General features: G+C 40.5%; 1 protein-coding gene across 1 annotated transcript in view; it reads right to left on the bottom strand.

The window, feature by feature from the left end:
• cntn3b (contactin 3b) overlaps positions 1–22,704 on the bottom strand; it is a 79,379-nt gene that overhangs the window by 52,133 nt on the left and 4,542 nt on the right. Inside the window, exons 2-4 of the mRNA XM_033626995.2 lie at positions 18,702–18,837; positions 16,183–16,318; positions 2,336–2,511 (exon numbers count right to left, since the gene is read on the bottom strand). Of these exons, the coding sequence (XP_033482886.1) occupies positions 2,336–2,511; positions 16,183–16,318; positions 18,702–18,756 (367 nt within the window). The 5' untranslated portion in view covers positions 18,757–18,837. The remainder of the gene's footprint in view (positions 1–2,335; positions 2,512–16,182; positions 16,319–18,701; positions 18,838–22,704) is intronic.

The raw sequence follows: 22,704 nt of genomic DNA on the forward strand, positions 1-22,704 counted from the left end.
TTATGAGGTCAACCTTACTTACTGTTTTGACGGAAGAATTGGAATTTGGTATTACTGAAATGGATATGTAAAACTGGAAGTGGAGCCATTCTGAAAGTGAGGACTAAACTCAATAAAACGTTACAGGCGGTCACTGAGGAGTAAGCTCTTTGTTTCCAAAATTGTACCGAACAACTCGGAAGATTTTGGTGGTGTCTCCACAGCAAGGATAACACTCTATTATGTACACAGAGAGGAGGATGGGCGCACAAACTCAAACCAAACTGGCACCACCGGCTATCTAACCCAACACACACACACACACACACACAGGGAAATGAGACAAGTTAGAGTGGCGCTCAACCCTGACAGTTCTTCTGATGGTGAGTCACACTATTTACCAATGCTTCGTGATGCAGAGAATGCCTACATTTGACTCAGCTTCTAGATGGGTGTGGGGGTGATGTCTATCATAATATAAGGTGGTTTGTGGATGTGACTGCTGGGTTAAGCTTGTCATGTTAGCCACTACACGATAATGGTAACGTAATTTTATAAGCATCTCCCAATCTTTTGTTAACTGCAATGTTAGTCATGCACCACCCACTGTACTGAAACTCAAAGTCACGCACTGTTTCATTTTCACTGCTGTCATTCGACTCCATGGGAACAGGTCTTACCACTTTATTTGGTCTTTTTGGCTAAAAAAGCCTAGGCTATTGGGTTTTTGACTTTGTCCCAGGTTCTTTGTATCTCATCAAATCTTTCAAACCCCATTGTATCAACACCTAACTAGTCTGAAGAACATTGCTGTTGTTGCTGTAGCCAGTTTTGTTTCCCATTCCTACACCACAGTCACACTGTTCAGTGTTTCATCTCCACGTTATGAGAGCTAGATATGGAAACTTAGCCTGGCAAATCGTGACACTGCATGAAAAACTTCCCTGTGGCCCAAAAAAGCATATTTCCATGTTAATCACCATTATAACACATGATGTTGACAGAACACCTCCAACCACAAACAATGTCAATCTTTAATCTTTGTTTTACAAGTGTTTTTAATCATGAAAGGTTTATATTTGCAAAACTTTCCCAGAGCTGAGAACAGATATGTTTATATGCTTGAAGTTATCCCAATGTAAAGTCTTGGCTGAGTGGGACCTAAAGGCAAGGCCAGTGGAGAAACATTAATGTGCATTTGCTGTGGGCCAATATTGCCACATTCCCAGATCTCAGCATCAACTCAATGAGTACAATTTCAACATAACCAGTGACAATGCCAAAACTATGTAAATAAGACCCAGCTTGTACGAAACTAGATTTCTCTTTAAGGCTGTATGACAAAGATGAGCTATCAGTAATACAATGTATATGTTGATTGCAGTCGTGTTTCATTCTATGCATTATTTCAGTTGTTTATATTGTGAGAAATGTGGGCCATAGGAGGACATGTGAGCTTCTAGTGGTTGAAGCTGAATTTTGAAGGCAAGCAAAGCAGCAAAGAAGGCATGACATTTCTATCTTAGGGCAGTGGCCTCATTACATGGAAAAGCAGAGTATCAGCCATGCTGATCTCCTAGACCTCCCTCACTGTGCATTAGGCAAGACAATAAATGTCAAGCAGCTCCGCTCTTCACCCGGTCCCCGCAAGTGAGATTCATTACTGGCTATAGGGATAATGGCAGTCCATCTCCTGAGAGGAAGTGAAATGCTCTCTATACTTGGGACATGATCAATAGTCAGCAGGCTTGATCAAGAGAGGAGAGGTGCCTCTACAGTGCCTGTCTGGAAGATAGGACCCCACTCCACAGCATCACTTTCCAACCTGGCCTTTTGTCTTTCCAGCAGTCGGCTGACAGAGCGGCACACAGCCCGCCGCTGTCTCATCCACACACAATCTGCTGTATATGTTATGAATAAAGAAGTGGCTGGTGATTACAAAGACACAAATACTTCTTAAGCATCATTTGTGTTTGTCTCCTTTTAAGTGTGGATCACAGGGGCTGGCGTATCACTTGGCAAAATATGAGTCAATTCGGACTGAGCATAGATGCTGTCAGAGCTGGAACCACTAATGAGAATCAATGGAGTTCAGAGGCAGTCAGAAGCTGCCTCACCCACTGTGTTTGTTGCATCTGACATTTCATTCGATTACCATTTCCCCTCTCGAAAATCTATTCTCAGGCAATCTAAATGAGAAATCGGAATGGTGAATGAAAAAAAAGGAGGCCTGGGCCACAACAACCATATTACACACATGTCAGACTGATATACAGCAGATACAAAGAGACGCCAGAATGTCATAAATACGTAAGAGTGGTGCCAGGAACGTGTTAACATTTGTAGGATCACTTACATGCAAAGTGCAGGCTGGCTCTGCGGCTGAGGATGGACCCCCACGTGTTGAAGGCTGTGCACTGGTACACCCCTGTGTCTTGGTCCTTGTCCAGGTTGCTAATGATCAGGCTGCCCCCAGACATGTGACGCCGGTAGTCATTCCCCAGATCAATGAGTGTTCCGTTTAGTGACCATCTGGAAAAACGCAAACACAATCAGTGGCTGAGCCCCCTGGAGATGCACGCTCACAGTGTTTATCACAGAGATCGATTTGATCGGTCGCATCATGCTGAGAAGATAAAAGGTGAGTAATAAGAGTAGGATTCTGTATCGTTAACAGAGAACGCTGAATGTCCCTTACAGTTTGGAATAAAGTACACCTTTCTTGACACTGAGGACAGTTATAGCTTCTAGTTTTCAACAGTTTGACTTCATTCAAGTATTTTGTTTTCTATTAATGCAGGCAAGATTCCAAATTTGTGAAAATCTGGTGTTTTTATTGATTTTCTTCCCACTTGCATGGTGAAGTGGGTTTTATTTCATCTTACTTTTAATTACTTCCACTAAAGATGTTATGTTTTTGGTTCAGATTGTAAGTCTCCTAGGAGAATATCTAAAATACATCAACAGATTCCATCGACATTTGGTGGAAATTCAGGCCATGGGTTGAGAAACAAGTGTTTTGGTGCAGTTAAGGAATACATTATATTTATAAGAATAGTGAGAGGGAGCATTTTGAGAACTGTTTGCTCATTTTAGCCCCGCTGGAGACATCGCAGTGTCAATCTGTTGGTCTTTGACTGAAATATCTCAACAACTATTGGATTGATCATCATAAAACTCTGTACAGACATCATGTTCTCCAGAGGATGTATCCTAATGACTTTGGTGATCCCTTACTTTTCCTGCACCACCATGGGGTTGGCATTTGTTGTTTAGAGTGAAATATCTCAACTACTGTTGGATGGATTGCATCAAAATTTGGTAAATATTAATGATAAATCACAATGACTTTGGTTATTCTCCAACTTTTTAAGTGGCACCACAACAAGAAGTCAACTTTTTCACTTATCCAGTCAAATCGAAACATCAAAAGGATGGACTGATAAAACAGTTTGTACAAACTAATAGTTCCTTAGATTTATCCTGACTTTGGTGATCCTTGACTTTTCCTCCACCACCATGAGGTTTACATTTGTGGTTTTCAGTGTAATCTCTTCACAACTATTGGATGAACTGCACTAAAGTTTGAAACACAAATTCATCACTTTAGGATGAACTGTAATAACTTTGGCGGTCCCCTGACTTTTCAGGTCAAAATTTCACTTTGTCCAATACTTTGGTTTATGAAATATGTGCGAAACCTAAGATGTTTCCATGAGCCTCAGCCATATTTGGTATTCACTGATAATTAGCACAAGTTAGCATGCTAATACAGAGAGGGAGTAATACAATCTTCTTCTCAAGTAAAAGTAGCAATTTTACAATAAAGTACTGCAGTATTATCGAAAATTTTATTCAAAGTATAGAAGTAAAAGTACTGGCTACGGAGTCAAAATGGGCTCTGTCAGTGTTACATCATCATATATTATACTATTGGATTATTATTGATGCTTAATATTAATATAGAATGTAACCATACGTTAACTACAGGGTTCAACATATCTGCAAAATAACATGCAAATATTACATATCTGTGGTTTGCAGAAAGGTACAATGCCAACGGTTAATTTTGGCAACTGGGTTGATTCTTCTTGCTGGGCCTGGGTAATATGCAGAAAATCAAATATCACAGTATTTTCTGACCATCTGTATTGCAATGATATTGTAGGGTTGACTAAAGGCGCTTTCAAAAAATACTTACACAATGACTTTTTTTGACAAACAGTCATCAGTAATGTGGATACAATGACACGATAAAGTGGGTGAAGGCAAATAAAAGAACAGCTAGAACAGTCTGGTCAGTTCACTTTACACCACTTTACTGTAATGCAGCCTTTAAAACCAGGAAAAGACAACACTTACCATGTGACACTATCCAAATTATAAGACGATATCTAGTCTGATATCATGATATTGATACAATATTATAACACTTTCTGAAATTGAGGAATTACATAAAAAATAAAGAAAAGAATATGGCAAAAGCATCCCATCATTGTGTATCTTTATGTGCATTTTGACGCAGACTTGGATCCAGATGCAGATTAAAAACGCCTTAACATTTTGTGTCATTAAAATTACAAATCTAAAGGACTGTGCAGCCCTGGCAGAGTTATGCGCTCTCTGAGTGCTTTCTAATTAGTTCGTGTTTGTGCTTTTGTGTTTCTGACTTATTGCTTTCTGACACCTTCATATTGCATTGTCTACAGACCATTTCCTGCAAAGAAAGGTCACGAGATACTTTGTCATGCAAGCTCAGTTCAGGAAGTGACAGCTATTAATCACTCTACCAACAGAGGCAAAACACTGAATAATGTTCTCGGTGAACAATAAAAACACTTTGTATGTTATTTACTGAAATCTACAGTCTTTCTGCCTGACAGCCACGTACATGAAGGAGATGTATATAAGTAATACCTATAAGAGGATGGAGGGTAACAGGCCTCTATCTCAGAACATTAACACAGATGAAAAATTGCTCTTCCCTATAGAAATATGAGAAACACAGAATTATTGGAATGCCAAGTGTAAATCTGCCTTTGTGACAGGAATTTGAAATGACAATTCCAATGATAAAGAGAAAAAAAAATCAATATCTTGTTTTTTTTTCCTCCAAGGCAAACTAACAGGCTGTTAGAATGATGCTTCATGCAGTCTTAGAGCCAGTCATGGCTCTCCACAGTCTCCTGCCTGACAGACTACAAAAGACGAAGCTGTCTTTCATCTTGTAGCTTGCATTATTCATCTAACAGTCTGTGCCAGTCACTTAATCTGACTGATTTTGTCACTGTTCCAACAATGATATTACTTTTAAATATACAATACTTGTCATGGCAAAGCTTATGTATCTAAGAATATATATGAAAACACACACTCCAATATCAACACACACTTTACGGTTATATTTTTTGGATGAAGTCCGTGTATTTCTCCATTTGAATTCTCCATTGTCCTTTCCCTTCCCTGTTTGTGCCAAAGGGAGGATTATTGTATGTGCAAGAGGGGAGGAGGTTAAATGGAAAAGGATGAGAAGCTAGTTAGACTTGCAGCCACCCAGCATGATTGAACTTAATGGGAGAGGAAGGTGGGCAGCCTGGACAGATCACACACCCTTGGAGCAGACAGCTGGTCGGGTGTGATGGTGTTCCTGCACCACAGGTACAATCAGTGAGCCACCTACCTACTCTTGCTGCAGAAACACCTGAGACAGGCTCGACTATTAGAAGACATGGGGAACCTTGTTAGCCTTTTTCATGAGCCCAGGAAAGGTGGACGTGATTTAAAGGTGTATGGAAAGATCAGCATGAGTAAAAAGAGGGTAGAGTGGGTGGCCTCATAGATAATTGAACTATTTAAAGGATAATACTGACATTTTAATAGCTGCTTTGTCACCTCTTTGTCATTACTAGCAAGTTGTGAACAAAATAGCTTGCGCTCGCAATTTCTTACATGTTGACAGTGAGAAGCAAGTGAAAAAATGTGAGCCTTCACACCAAGGAGATGTGAGGAAACATCAGCATAACACATCTAAGACTAATCTCTTCATACCAAAGGGTGTTCAAATTTGCTACTTTCTCTTAATAAGCCAATAGCAAATATTGGTAAGCCTTCTGTAACTATAAGGTTAATGAGTCATTAATTAATGGTAATAAACCATTAAGTCTACAGTTATAACAAAAAATCTACCAACCCATACCACCACATTCATTCACCTCACTGGGTTGGGTTGGGTTAGGTTGAGGAAAAGAATTTTTATTGGATGTGACATGACGATGGGTGTGACAATGTTATATTAGGATGTGACATTACATAATTATGTAATGTCATTACATTATGTAATGACATGGCATTACGTGGGGTCATGACGTTATGTGACAACGTGACACTGACTAAACATGGACTTTTGGTTTCACATGACACACCAACAGCAGCCTCCAGGAATAAACTTCTGGATATTTTTATCCATCTGTACACCAAGACTAGCCTGGTGAAACCATCCTGATCTTGCAAGCTCATATTCTATTTCGCTCCGCAGATCAGTCTGGCCATGCAATCATTAAGGCGCATTCTGGTATCGGTTAAAGCTTACCGGGCCAGTCACAACCGTTTATTACTTTGGGCCGGGCACGTCATCAGAATAGAAGGGACAAGGAGTGGAGTGAATGCATTTCGTAAACAACAAACATGGCTACTGATTTTGAAACTGCTATGGTAAATGTGTTGAACGAACTGCAGAGCAAACGGCTGCACTGAAAGCTTTTATTGAAAAAAAGGATGTGTTTGCCGTCCTTCCTACGGGGTTTGGTAAAAGTTTAATTTACCAACTGGCTCCACTGATCGGGAAAAAGATGGGACTCAGTGAAAACCCAGTGGCTATTGTTGTCTCTCCGCTAGTTGCTCTCATGGAGGAGCAGGTCAGGGCAGCAACCAAGCTGGGAATCACAGCCATGCAACTCGGAGTCCACAGTGAGGAGGAAATCCGCAAAGACGGCAACACACTTTCCCAGACATCATCACAGCTCATCTCCGCTGCAGCTTGCTGGTCCGTTTACAGTGGCGTTGTGCTAGCCTACGTCACACGTTTCGTTTACTCTGACTGGTTTTCCATCTTTCCAATTGCGTGAAGGGCACTTTGAGTGACAGCCGTTGATAGTGCCCCTCGGGAATAGAGGAAATGTACACTCCGTGTCCAGACCCATTCACGTATTGCGAATTGGGCCTGGCAACACCAGGCTACACTAAGACATCCTCCCTTTGCGGACTTTGCCGTTCTTTAAACTACGTCACATGAATTCAGTCTTTCTTATTACTCTAATAATTACTTCTAATTACCTTTGCTACTAGAGGTCACCACCTGACAACACACATAATTATGGGATGTAATAAGCTGCTTGAACAAACAACCTATTGTGTCGTTCGAACGTAACACAGTCTCAGTTGTAAATGGTGTATAAAGTTGTTTATTAAGGTTTCCTGCAAAGATCTTATCAGCAGTTATGTTTTCTTTAAGTCATTTATATATTTATTTGGAGGTCTCTGATGAAATAAGGCTTAATGAAAATGTAGGATTTTCCACAACTTGGCAACTGAAATGTTGTATTTATTAATGACTTACAGCAAAGCAGCAACCTCTAGGGAAAAATTAGACTAATGCTGAAGTGCCAAAAAAACTGCAGTTCCTCTAAAGGCCACTTGAGGCTGACTCCACCAGTGAGTCAATATTCCATCCACACCCTTGATAAAATGCCAGTTTTACAGCTGAAATAAACGTGTTTACAGCCTAATAAAAAAATGTTTTGAACTCTATAACTAATTCCCCCTTCAGGCAAACTGTACGGGAGACTTAATGTCATGACAGGCAATGGATAGTCTATGGATAGTGTCCTTGGGCTCTCAGATCCACCCATTGCTCCCCCAGAGCTCCACCCTCTCACTGAAAAATTGTCAATTCTGGCTCCAAAAATCCAAGATGGCAACGGCCAAAATACCAGACTTGAGGCTTCAGAACAGGAGTCAACAAACCAGTGGGTGAACTTTTTCTCTTCTTAATGTTTACCAACCACCATACAAGTAGACACTGATTTATTTTAAGGGGTCACAAGTTATCACAATACCCTGCTCATTGGGACAGAGGATATTTAACTTACAAAATTACAACAATAATTGAAAAGCAGGTTTCTACATGTTCCCAGCCTATTGCTAATGCACAAGCCATCATAGCGGTATTAGTTCTTTGTAGCTGTGTGTATCCTCCATTATAATCCCCTCTCAAACACAAACTGCATCAGTAAAATGGAGAGGCAGTGCAGGCAGAGCAGAGGTCTTGATGCTAGCACAGACCAAACTGAATCATACTGAATCTCACACATCAGGTGGAGCGGAGCTTACAGTGCGTCCAACAGAGTCCAGGAGAACAGTCCTATTTGCTGCGGTGTGCTGCAGGCGTGAGCTGATCTGAGCATGCTCCGAATGAACTCCCCGTGACCTTGAGGTTCACATCAATTTTGCATGAGGTCTCCTCATCAAATAGACTAGGGATTGTACTGCAGCACTGGCTCACCTGGCTTTCCTTCAGGCCAGACACCCACAGAGACGGCAGTGACCACACAGAATGCGTACTGTTAGCGCGCACACACACACACACAGACACACACACACACAGACACACACACACACACGCACACACACGCACACACACACACACACACACACACACAGTGACACACACACAGAGCTTAGAGCTGATAATGGAAATTCAACTGCTGACCAGGGTACTCTCTACAATTATGTTTAGTAGGTTATTGCTGCTGCTTTTTAATAAATTGATGTTCATTTGGCTCTCAGGCCAAATGTAACATGATAAATATTCCTAAAACCACCCTGTATCACTGTGAGTGTTTCCGTGTGTGTGTGGGTTTGTGAATCTGTGTGTATGTGTGTGTGTGTGTGTGTGTGTGTGTGTATCAGCTTCTATGGAATTACTGAAATATTAACAGACATGCAGTACGTGTGCACACATATATACACAGTCATAAACCCTTACCGGAAGATATAATACCATTTACAATTACAGTTTACAGTCTGGATATATGATGCATTTATTTAAAGTAAAAGAGGTCAATAAAAGCATATTCATCAAGCACCAACAGAGTAAATAACTCAAAAAACCTTTTAGAAAATATCTATTCTTTATTGAAAACCACAGGCTGGGATTCTTCTTCTTTATCCCATTGGTTTTGAAATGATCCCATAAGCCCAAGGGTCATAGAATTTTCTCACCCTCTAAAAGGACATGTAACCCTCCAAAAGATAAAAATCGATTCGATTTGAAACAATTTCAAGATTCAGCCCTGTTATCTGGCTCTATGCTGCAACAGAATTCATAACAAAAGAATAACATCTTCTAATCACACCTTTGCAGTTCTATTTATGCTCCTGTTACCCTGAGCCGACCCGTAAACAAAGGTAGAGTCATACATCTGCCTGAAGTCACATTACATGATAGCAGACACCAGCTAGAGTACTTTTTTATTCCCCCTTTCCAATCACTGCTGTGCCCTTGATCCTGTGTTACAGCAGATTCATAGTAAACACAGTGACAGGTGTATTCATAAAGCACAGCTCTGAGCCCTGGAGTGTGCTCTGGCGCTACACTGGACTATTTGTCAACGGGAGAACTGTCAGGGTTCCCGTTCATATATTCATGGTGTCACCGAGTGGGCGAGGCAGAGGGAGAGCATCGAAGTGCTGGAAACAGAATCAGGCGATATGAAGCCAACTAGTGAGGGTTATGAGCATAAACACTAATGACCACCTGGCTACTCATTTCATCATATCCTGTTTAGTCTATATTCAACCTGATCGCCAGAATAAATGTTTGCATTATACATTTCTAGGCAGCACTGTGGTGCAGCGGTGGTGTAGTGGACAGCACCGTCGCCTCACAGCAAGAGCATTCTGGATTCAAACCCACCACTTCTGTGTGGAGTTTGCATGTTCTCCCCATGTTAGTATGAGTTTTCACTGGGTCCTCTGGCTTCCTCCCACAGTCCAAAGACATGCAGGCTAGGTTCACTGGTGACTTTAAATTGACTGTGTGTGTGAATGTGAGCATTAATGGCTGGCTGTCTCTATGTGTCTGGCCTGTGACCGTCTATCTACCTGTCCAGGCTGTACTGCACCTCTCAGCCTAATGTCAGCTGGGATTGGCTACAGACCCCCCGCAGCCCTGAATAGGATAAGTGGTAAGAGACGATGGACGGATGGTACTTTTCTGCAAATCGGGGATATATTCTGTGTATGCTTTATGAGTAGCAGATATGTTAAAACATTATGTTTCCATTTTCATTCCCTGTGGTTGTCGCTATAGCAACAAACCTCCATTTGCTATGTAAATTATAGTGGAATAATAGTGTCCTGAGAAGAGAATGTCGTCAGGCTCCCTCTGTGTGCGTTGTAATCCGAGCTTCTCTGTAGTTTGTTGTAATAAGTCAGTCCAGCCCATGGACTGTAAAAACAGTGGATGTAGCTACCGTGACATCACCCATTGGCTTGTGGACTGTTTTGAAGCCTTGAGTTCACATTTCAGCCGTCTCCATCTTCTTCTTTTTTTTGGAGCCACAAGTGACCATATTTGGGTACGCAACTTTAATCCTTAACAAAATATAAATAAGTGTAAGTGGGTGCGTTGGGCATTTTCACATGGGGGTAAATGGGGATTGGGATCCTGTAGCCAGCCTCAAGTGGCCAGGAACTGCAGTCTCTGGCACTTCCATGTTGACTTCATTTTTCAGCCCTGGAGGTTGCCCCTTGGTCTGGTCACAAGTGCATGTTAGTGCATGTGTGTCTCTCATGGTGGTTACCGCTGATATCAGGAAGGTGGGAGCGCATAACTGTAGTGCCCACCCTCCAGTTCCCCTCTGTTTAACACTTAGCTCTGTCAGCACTGTTGCCATTGTTATGGAGTTAGCACTGTTAGCTGTTATCCGCTGGCTCAGCTGCCTCCATGTTGAGAACCACATGCACTCATACACTCTGAATTTCACATGAAGCCCCTTTAATGTGTGGTCAGGTAACCTCTTGGTTTTGGCTTAAAATACCTGGTTTAGTTGCTATAAAAACTGCTGGAAATGTTCCAAAATATTGTTAAAAAAATGCCCACTCTTGTCACTATAAACCCGGCTGGAAGTGTCCCCAACAGTGGTTTGCTGCTGGCTGCCTAAGTGTCATGCCATCCACCATCCCCTCCTCCTCTTCATGAAAAATTCACGCTTATACATGGTCAGATACATGTAATCTGAACTACATCAAGCAAAAACGTACAAATGTAATGATCCCCGGTTTGCAAAAATGTACAATGTCAACATTTTATTCAGGTGACTGGGCTGCTGTATTTAAAACGACAGGATTGTCAAACTTGTCAAACTGCCTATTAAATGACTCATCTACCTCCATATTACTGTTGATTATCAGTATATTTTTAATATTTTACAAGAGCAATTATGTGAGGAGGTTTTGGTTCACATTGTAGGTGTTTCCACTCTGCCTTGCCTTTTTCAGTAGGTGGATCCCTGCATTTTCCAAAATGCCAGTCTGCATCACACTGTGGTCTGCTGGGTCTTTTTCTAAGATGGATTTTTCAGTGTGTGATTGCTGAGCATCAGTGATGAGTCTGTGAAGCCTATAAAACACTTGACAGTCTGACACATATACTGGTAGTGATTTATGGGATAAAGCTGGTTATATTTCATATTCTTTTACTTTCAATCAACCCCATTAAAAAGACCAAAGCAGACAATGAACTGATCCCACTAACAAGTATGTTTTGCATGGCGAAATCCTCCATATCTACATTTCTCTGAAAAAAAAAAGCATCCAGAGCCACACTGTTTCACTGGGTCACATGTTTCTTGATTCCTGTAGTTTATTTCGACTCAGTCCAAAATTTAAACCGTCCCGCTGCTGTAAATACTTACTAAAGCAACAAATTTGAATCACTGCTGAAAATAGCCCTCAGCAAATGAACTATTTGCTCCTGTTTGTGATATATTTGCTCAAAACGACAGTGTCCAGCTGGTTACGGATATTACTGAAATTTGTTTGTTTTTTTGTTACAAATGAAACTACGTATTTGTGAGACCCTTTAAATATTTATGTCTTCAGTAGGAACACCAGCTGTACTTAATACTACTCCAAAGATCTTTAATTGGGATTTTTTTGCATGGGCATCCATGGACTGCTGAGGAAAAATCTTTATTTTGTATTTATATGTTGACTTTTATTTTTCAAAACAGGTAGTGTAGTGTAATGTTCAGTGACACTCCTCATTTCCTCTTTACATTTAAAAGAAAAGGGCCTGTTAATATATGGTGATCTATTGTCTAAATAACACAAATATGTGAATGTGGGTTGGGCAGCTGTATGTTCATGACACAAATACCATATTGTAACAGGTATTACTATTGATATTCTATAGTTCATTGTAGCTGTGCTGAAACTGGGTATATTTGGCCACTGTCCACTGGATTTAGGTAATATATCTGACTAATAGTTTCAGCATTTTATCTACAATTTATCACTGTAGGATACACAGCTGAGAGCTGAAACACCCTATCACAAGAGAGCTGATATCTCAATGCTACAGTGGCTCCCTGACAAGGGTTAACATCATCTTCTCTGACAAATTCAATATTGTGTGACCTAATTTTTTTCTATGGATATTAAACCAAATGGATGAATTTTTCTTAATAGCTGCAGTAACTGAGGAAATTAAGTGTGGAGCTCTGAATGTAATACCCTCTCGCTTGGCATATCTAATTATACAAATACTGTTCATTTGCAGGGTCTAGGCCTGTAGTTTGCAGACTCTGGTGAAAGTCACAGCGTGACCACTTCCTAAAGGCAGTTTTTTTTCCAGTCTGCTCAGGACATTTTGAGGTTCTAATTTCAGTGTTGGGGAAATAAATTGCCACAAATTTATGCTTTCTATTTTATCATCAGGACAAAAAAGACCTCTCCTCGCCCGAAGGGAAACAAGACAAGGACGATCAGTGTCAGAAAAACTGATGCAACCTAAATAAAGCTCGAAAAATGACTCCTTCCTCAAAGTAAGATTAAGGGTAGAAATCTAGTGTCTTTAAAAGCATTACCAGAAATGTCAATCCACAGTGGGGAGTTTGCTCACTCAAACATCAATTCTTTCTTTTAAACCTGGTTTCAGATTTGTTTTATTCATAACTGAGGGCTCTGACTCCAAACAGTGGACCTACTGACCTAGATGAATATCGCCAGAGTGAGATGTGTGTGTGTGTGTGTGTGTGTGTGTGTGTGTGTGTGTGCGTGTGTGTTGTTTTGTACTTTCAACAGAAGCCGAGTGTTTCGAAACGGTGAACTCTGTGTACTACAGCTCTGAGGATACATTAAAAATGGACAAAATAAGAGAAGGGCCACGCAAGGTTCAATAGAGAAGCAGGATGGAGTTAAACAATAGCTTTATGTAACATCAGAGCAATAGAATAGGTGATAAAAATATTTTATCACCACATCTCCTTAAGAGTGGATAATGTATATTCTCTAGTGTGTTTTAATTAAAACCATATAAAAACAAATATTAGGATTGTAATTAACAGCCATATACTAGACTGCATCACATTATTTGAATTTTAAAGGTGCCATATTATGCCCACTTTGAGGTTCATACTTGAATTTGTGGTTTCTACTTGAACATGTTGACAAGCTTTAATGTTTAAAAAACACTCTATCTGTCTCATACTGCCTGCATGAATATACATGTATTCACCCTCTGTCTGAAACGCTCCATTTTAGCACCTGTCTCTTCAAGCACCCCTCCCGGAAAAGCACAGCTGGCTCTGATTGGTCAGTTTTTCTGAGTCATCCACATCTGCACTCTCAGCACCTCTGCACCGTCATTGCAGCGAGAGAATGACTGTAACAACACTGAAAGAGCACTTTCTATCTTTACAAATTATAGCTGTGACATCACAACTTCATGGAAGGCCTGGCAGCTTGTTTAAAGGCACAGTCCTCATAATAAGACATGGAAATCTAACTACACTAAAATATAAACATTTAAAGCTGCATCCGTTTTTTGCTGGTTTATTTGTTTTTGGCCACTCTACGAAAAGGTAAAAATCACACGTTTGACAAATGCGTGCCTTGTAAAGTTTAAATAGTGCTTATTTACACATCCAGCAGACAAGGAGCAACATCAGCAATCATTTGGAACTGTGTTTCTGTGACTTGACCACCAACGTAAGTCTAAGTCTCCTTTTAGCTTTGCTTCGGTCTCCACCGACTTCTGACAAATGTATCTAGTAGTTATTTGAAGTCAAGTCAAATCACAATTTTTCTGCATGTCAAATCAACACCCTCTGGGACCCAATCCCCTAAGGGAGTTAATAAGGGGAAATTTTGTATAAAGTTAACAGTTAAACTGACAATTTTAGTCCGTTTTAAAACAAAAAGTTCGGATCAGGAGCTCCCAAAGTTTTGATGCCATTTTAGAAAGCCAGCATATGATTGAGTGCTGCACAGGAAAAGTGCACACACTGTAACATTTGTAATTATCATTTTAATGACATACTATACTATGACTTTTTTATGATCGTTTTTTTAATGACATTTTTATGACATACTGACACAAAACCTATAACAATCATCAGTGATATAGCCTAATTAACACCTATATTACATCCTATTTTTACATATTTCAATGCATTTGAAAGTAATAAAATAAGGAGACAGTAGCATGTTTGAAAGTGGTTGTACCCACGCACAGCAGTAGAGCAAAAGCATCTGCTGGGGTACGGCACTGCCACTTGCAGAATCCACAAGCAGAGCTGCAGTACAGCGCAATACTAGAATAATAATGGCAATTTGTTAAGTTTATTTATGATTATGATCCCATTTGCAAATGATTGTTTTGTATGGTGGTGTATGGTTGCCTTTATAGCATAGCAGTTTTTTTCTTTACATTTTTTACCAATATTTTTTGGGAGTGGAGGGCGTTTTGAGCATATTTGCCTATATATTATGATTACTGCCTAGTTACAATTTGTGCAGCATATGACAGTCTCTATCCTTTGATCCTCGATTAAGATAAGAAATAACTTCCACCAAAACCCCTTTAATGGAGAAAAAAATGGAAGAAAAAAGGAAGAGCAACAGAAGAGGGATGGAGGAGGGATCACTGTGTTCACTCGCTAGTCACTAATGTTGTTTGTCTGGTGTTTGGTGCTGGGCATGTGGCCTAAAGTCCGTTTACCGGAGCTTTTTTGGAGCTGCCTTCTGCTGCACAAAGAACCTAAAAGAGAAAACTTCTTCCACAACACACGTGAATGCCGAAATGCTTTAAGTTGCGGGTGAAATAATGCAAGTGATGGTTTCGACTTTACCCTGAGATAGCTCAGGTTGCACGACAAGTATAATGATACCCCCCTCCGCTGCTGTGCCTGGACCATGTTTTCAGTGCAGACACATTATAGGAAATGTAAGCATTTAACAGAATGTCACTCACAAGGTTATTGCCTCTCTCCCCTGCTTGCTGTGCATCTACATGGTGCTGACCAAGCTCCGAAACACAATCTACCACAAAAAACACCGCCAGCTGCCATTTTCAGGCAGGCTCCCTGCACCGCCAGGGAATAGCCGGGGATATATCAAAGGATCTGTGTTGCAAATGAGTCGCTGGAATCTCCTTTTCTCTCCTAATGATTTCTTTAGCAGTTCACCATATTATAAATCATCAGCCTTAGCCGCGCTGTGGCTTAAATCTTATCATTAATAAAGTTAACCTCACTCATATCTGAGGTGTCGGCATATTCATCAACCACAGTGGCGGCTCCCTGACTCTAACTCTACATCATAGCCTAGGCTGAGATAGATAAGCTTTTTTTCAATTAGAAATGGATGCTCAATTAAGCAGTTGCTCTTTGAAGCCTTTCTTTTCGCTGGATGGCTCGTAATCGCTCTCGAGCATTTATTTCCAGAAAACGTTGTTCTTTAACAAATCAATAGCAATCAACGCTATCGGTACCTTCTTTGATTTCCACGGAAGCAGCGATGAAGATTCACAAGCAATTAAGCAGCAATGGATTTTCACCATGTGATGTGCACGCAGAGCCAAAGCAGGTGGACAGTTGAGCCGGGGCTCGTGGGGACTGTAACTTTGATGTGGTAATTTACCTGTACTGCGGAGGAGGGTTCCCCTCTGCCTCGCACGTGATGGTAGCCTGCTGGTCTGGGGAGTTGATCGGTAAAATGAGGTCACTTGGCTCCGTCCTCCATCTTGGCCCTTGAAATATGACATCCTCTGTATAGGCTGGGGAAAGGGGAGAAAGTCTATAGTAGTACAAGCCAGAGAAATTGTCTCTTTGACCTTAAGAGAAAATACTGGAAGAATACAGCAAAAGCAGAGACACTTTAAGGACAAATAGTTAATCTTGCTGGAATACAGCAACTTTCTGACACTCAGTGTATATAACTTTTTCAATATACTGTATATATATCTCTGAAAAGTATTACTCCTTCCAAAGAAAAGCAAAAAAATGCATTAGGACAATCCCCAAGATGTATACCCTTTGCTTATCTTGCATTAAGAAAAGCAAATCCCACTTACCCTTGTTAGGCATTAACTGCTAATGCTGACATATTTGGTTTCTGTTTCTTAGATGAACCTGACACTGGAATAGTGAAGAAAACACTAACCATGGCACTTATGTGTATAAATCCAATTTTGCATGCACACACATTTTCCACAGCACCAGGCCTCATTGTGTCACTTTATCATCCAGATAACTCATCATATTGTTTCTACTGTCCAATATAATTAATCTCCCTGCTGCAAAACTCCCATTTACAAACACAAGTAAAACACTACAAGCATGTCATATAATGCTTTGATTACTGTGTAAATGCTTATCTGGGGTTCAACAGTTTATAGCAGTTGCACATAGCTCACATACTCTGAGTGATGCAACTAAACTGAGGTGTCCAGTGTTCATTAATTGCCGGAAACAATATCATAATGATAGCTAATAATAGGTGAGGGCTTGAGTTGAGCACTAAAGTCCACAATAGTCAACTACTGATGAAGAAAGCCACATCTATCCACAGTAATTAATGATTCCCTGTAAGTGTCAGGGTCGATAAATAAAGCAGAGCGATCTATTTTCAGAACGTCTATGTCATACTACGCATGCACCGGTTAATTGAGGCCATAAGGATGCACTCATCTGCCAGCAGCTTAAAAGGAAAGATGTGGAACACAATCTGGTACTAAATGAAAGCGGAGTCAACAGACGGCCAGAGTAGGCCTAATTAATATCCTACTGCTAACAGATTGCAGCATGTGGCTAGCAGTTCTACACGTGGTTTTAACCGGTGATAATATGTCGAGGATTCAACACATATTTCACAGCGTGATAGATTGAGCAGTGCCAGACCTAGCACATTCAGCGCCCTGGGCAAGCCCCCCCTCTCCAAATTTCCAAATTCCACCTCCTTGTTCTTTTTTACTGCGCATGGCTTTTGTATTTTCATATTCTTAATTTGGCAACCCCCCCCCTCTGGCCCCCTAGGCGGCTGCCTGTGTGGCTAACAGGAAGATCCGCAACTGAGATTAAGAAATAACATATGATGCTGAATCACTGCAACTCTTGGTGGTTGCTCAGAAATATGGAGATGTTGGAATTAGCTTCAAACCAGCTACAACAAAATCTGGAATAAATCTATTCATAAATGATCAAAAACCAGCATTACAATAAATTCATTCACCTCACAGTTTGATTTAACAAGCTGAATTTGAATAAATTGCCATGCAGGGTTATATCTAAGGTGTATTTTGTGAGGTCCCAGAATATAGAGGCAGACAAAATGTCACTTCAGATGTCATAATGATTGTTACCAGCTGTAGTGATTTTCAAGTGTTTCCATCACAACACCAAATGAGAAGTAGCACCTATAGGCAGCAACCGAGGCGCTGTTAAAAACACTTGTCCGCCAGGAAGGTGAGACTGCTTGGATCCAGCTCCCTTGAGTACCGGGGCGTGAATTACCCATGAGCCAATTTGAATAACATTCATTGGGATTTACAATGTCATCTGAACAAGGGTTGACATTCTGGTAGAGTGTCTGTGCTTCTCCTGCTCAAATCCCAGGCGGCCACACAAGGGCAGAACGAGGCACGGTGGCAAGTAGATTGCGCTAAAATGCAGTGCTGGATTCATTGCATGGATCCTGATAATGATCTGGACAGGCCATAAACAGGAATGGGATCGGACTCCCAGCCGCGCCTGACAGTGTACTGTAAATGTGCAGCAGGACACCGCTCGAGGGAGCAGTGAAGGACATCATGCTGGATCGCTGTACATGCACTGCCTGCAACTTAATCAGTGTAACCTTTTTGGTCAAGAAGAAGAGATTTTTTTTCGGGGGTTATTTACAACTGTTCTGATTCTGTCTCGTCCTCACTAATGGATGGAAGTCCATATTTTATACAAACACTGCTCACTAAGAATGAAATGTTCTTTCTAACCTCTAACCTTACAGAAATGCATTTAGTCTGTGAGTAACACTATAAAAAGCCAAACAGTAACATCATCCTGCAATGAATATGCATTAGGAAACAAATTCATTAGAAGAGATGCTGTCATGACATAAACAAGTGCAGTGAGACTCAAGTATAATGTGTTAAAATATCTTACCTGCAAGGCATCCAGTGATTGATAGCAGAACAATTTGTTTCCATGGTAACATCATCTTTAGTTCCCGAGGGCTAATAAGACTCTCATCCAATTGCTTGTGAATGGAATGCTCTCCCTTGAATACAAGAATTTTAATCTGAAGGGAAAGTAATTATGGATGTGATTAAAATATGACATTTTGATCCAAATACGACAAGCATTCATCAGCAAAAAACATGATTATAGCACTGCTAAGTTACATAATTGGTTCCTATTATTTTGGAGACACTGTAAGTGAAGAGAAAGTGAATCTTGAGGAAGTGAGAAGTGACGGGGGAGGTGGGGGGTGGGGGTTGGGTATGGGGCGGCAGCAGACAGAAAAAAAAAAACTGAGAATACAACCCGGCGGTGCGATTTTCAGGTGGCACAGAAGCAGATACAGCTGCTAAATGAGTGTGTTTTCATCCCGCCTAACAAGCTTAATTCTGCAGCTTTAAAGAGACGTGAGGAAGGAAATGATTGACCTCAAAAGATGCTTCTCTCTCTCTATTTGACTATTAATAGGAGCTGGCAGACTGTGTACCAGCAATTCACAAAATGCCACTTCATACTCTAACAAAGGGTTTGGTGGCCGACTGAATGTAAGCAAACTGACTGTTTTCATTTTTATGTGCACGCATCACTCCCTTAGATCAACATGAAATACAAAAGGGACACATTCTTGTCATTGTCAGCTATTAGCGTCGACTGACATAATGATATATACGGTCAACCTACCTCTTCTACCAAGGTGCTGTATTTATCCCTTTAAAGGGGCACTCCAACAATGTTACACATCAACCTCTGTTTACTGCTCAGCCAACACGCTCTTATGCGGACACTGTGTCATGCCCTTTGGCCTGTGATACTCTGGCATCTTTATGAGACGCATCCTTAAGCATCTGTATGTGATGCACAGTTGTCTCTTAGGTTCTCAAATGGTCACAGTTAGGTTTGGAAAACTTACATGTACATGGTTTCACACAAGACACAAACAGCAGTCTCCTGGCTGAAAGTCCTGTTTTGTTTGCTCCATCCACCATGCCTCCCGCCCTTCACGGACTCTCCTGCTGTTACCTCAGTTGCTCTCAGCCAAGGGGATGGGTTTAGTTTTAACATGGGGTGGACATATACAATATATGGGGGTTTGGGGGTCTTCCACCAGAACATTTTTAACATGAAACACTTCATTTCTCACATTCAGGTGACTTTTTATGCGCCATCGGTGCCTTTTCTGTACTAATTTATGGAGTAAATGCCTTTAACCTGTCAAAATATAAGTCCGCTGCTACTTTCATGATTTACACCAATGCCCTGAGAGTCAAATATTGTCGACAGTGGGTTTACATAGGAGCTGGGTGAAAGCCTGGTGCATCAAATAAACATGGCAAAGGATGCCTTCATCGTCTCCATCACATGCCGAGGGGTGTGACAAAGGGTCAGTATTTGATGATCTGGGAATGAGAGCAGTATGACTCCTGAAAACAGTTTCATGTTGCCTGTCTGAGACAATAACTCTAACTGTGTCAGTAGCATTATTGTCACCGGGAGAATAAAGTATTAGGCTGTAACCCTTTCCTGTAATGCATTACAGCACTCTGACTACTCTTTAAAATTCAGTAATTCCAACGCAGTTACTGCTCTCAGTAATGCTGATATTTTGACAGTTTGGGGGTGGACTTGTTTGCTGTTCAACCCGGAGCATTTTAAATTCAACACTACAGACAGGAAAATCGTGGATAAAGGTGAGGCCTTGGGTGATTGTGAGGAGTGCATCTGTCTTACATCAATGTTAGCTTGTCACTCGAGTAAGACAGCAGCGGCAAAGCAAATAAATTCTAAAAATATGCTATTAGGCTATTTTGGTTGTGTCCAAATTAATTAAACAAATTATGTGTTTGTTCTATTTTATTCATGATTTTTTTTCATCCCTGTAGGACCAAACTGCTAAATATAGCCTATCTGTGGATGTGGTGACTTTGGAAGGCATGGCATTGTTGAGGGAGCTGAGGTGGGTGATATGGGCAAAGTCTTTTTTCACACTGTATGTAATTTTGTATCATTGTAACAATATACATTGCAATACAGTAAATGTCCTGTGAATTTAATTAAGGAATGTCTTTATATAATCACATCGTGGTTCATCACATTTGATCATTTTTGTCTTTTATTTGGCATTTTCATACAAACAAAAAAACAACGGCCTCACAATGTCACCTTCCTACCTTGCCAGGCAGCTGGATTCATGAGATCACAAGATAACAAGAATCATGAGATCACGTGAGAGTCCAGCCCTGATTTGCTACATAGCCTGCTCCCAACTCAATCGCCAGAAACAAAAAGTGTTCATTGGGCGGTTCCACAAACCATGGATGCGTTACATTTGTACATTATTATGTAAACTTTACATTTTAACAACACCGTGGTTAATGTCTAGTTAGGTTTAGGCACAAAAACCACTTGGTTATGGTTAGGAAAAGATCATGTTTTGGCTTCAAATACCAGGTTTACGGTGAACAGTCCTCATTGGAAAAACAGTGATGTCTTGGTAAAAAAACCTGCTTTTTGTAGCACAGTCCTCGCTGGAAAACAGTGATGGGTCGCTACAAAACACCCATATTTGGTGCCTAAAAAACCGCTGGAACCACAACAATGACTCATGAAACCACATGGTTTTATTGTTGGTCTCGAACCGTGGTCTGCAGCTTGGCAGACATCTCGTCCAGGTGTCACATCATACACCATCCCCTCCAACTCCCAATGATGAAGTGAGCTCTTATACTACATCATTTTAGAACTTTTGTGGGCTATGAATGAAGTGTGCAAATTTAACGTATTCATGGTTTGCAGACGCATACAATGCCAATATTTTCTTCTGACGACTGAGCAGCCTGCTTCGAATAGCTCCACGGTAGAAACGGGATTGCCACATCTCAACAGACACATTTCTACGTTTGCACAATATATACTGTCATGTTGCCCAACCCTCTGAACAAATAACTAGGCTAGTTACTTTTGCTATTGAATAATTGGTAAAGCAATGAAAGTACTTTTAGTTACATGCTGCAGGGTGTCTACAGGTATCAGACACACAGATTTAATGCATTTAAAGACCTTTAAGATTTAAATTTTTAATCAAGTTTTTTTCACATATAATAATTTTTCACATATTGCAAGTATTAAGATCAGTAGTACACATGTAGTCCTATGCAGAGGTAGGTTTTATGTAGGAATATGGTTATTAGAGTGAGTTAGGTTAACCTACATTTTGACAACAGGTGAGTGCAAGTATAAAGTAAAAAGACAGTTTAAGGTTCAGTGGTAGGTTTAAAAAATTGTAAGATCAGAAATGTGGACTTTCATGCAGGAGAGCTGACTTTTAAGGCCTATTCTGATGCACTAATTTTGAAAAAAATCTGACTCTTCTAAATTACCCAACATTTCCTAAAAATGATACTTGATTTAATATCTGTGGTTGTATAAGGCCAGAAATGACAATGTTGCAAATAAATGAGTAGGACTCCTTCATAATACTATTAGAATTTTACATCAATATGATGGTGTGCCTTGTTTTAACAGGTATTTAATTCCCTGTAATAGCCAAAAACAGTCATTAAAATTGTAATACTGCATTATCAGTATATTGTGATATACTGATATTATTTTATAATATTTTACACTTACATGTATCTCCAGCCCCATCACCTATTAGTGTCACGAGGACCTACACTCAAAGGCTGATCATCCACAAGTTGCTGCATCAGCTATCCCATCTCACCAGTGATCAATGACCTAAATGACCATTAAACCTTTTCAGCCCAGTCTTCAGAGTAAAGTGTTGGCATTGTGTATTTCTGCAAACCATGGATATGTTGCATTTGTACATTTCATACCTATCATATCAACATTTCTATAGTGACGTAGTAATGAGATGATGGGAGATGGAGGGGATGGTGGTTGGTGTGGAATCCTAGGAAAGAGACCT

Source organism: Epinephelus lanceolatus, chromosome 1 (genome assembly GCF_041903045.1).
Source record: "Epinephelus lanceolatus isolate andai-2023 chromosome 1, ASM4190304v1, whole genome shotgun sequence".
Lineage (NCBI taxonomy): Eukaryota > Metazoa > Chordata > Actinopteri > Perciformes > Serranidae > Epinephelus > Epinephelus lanceolatus.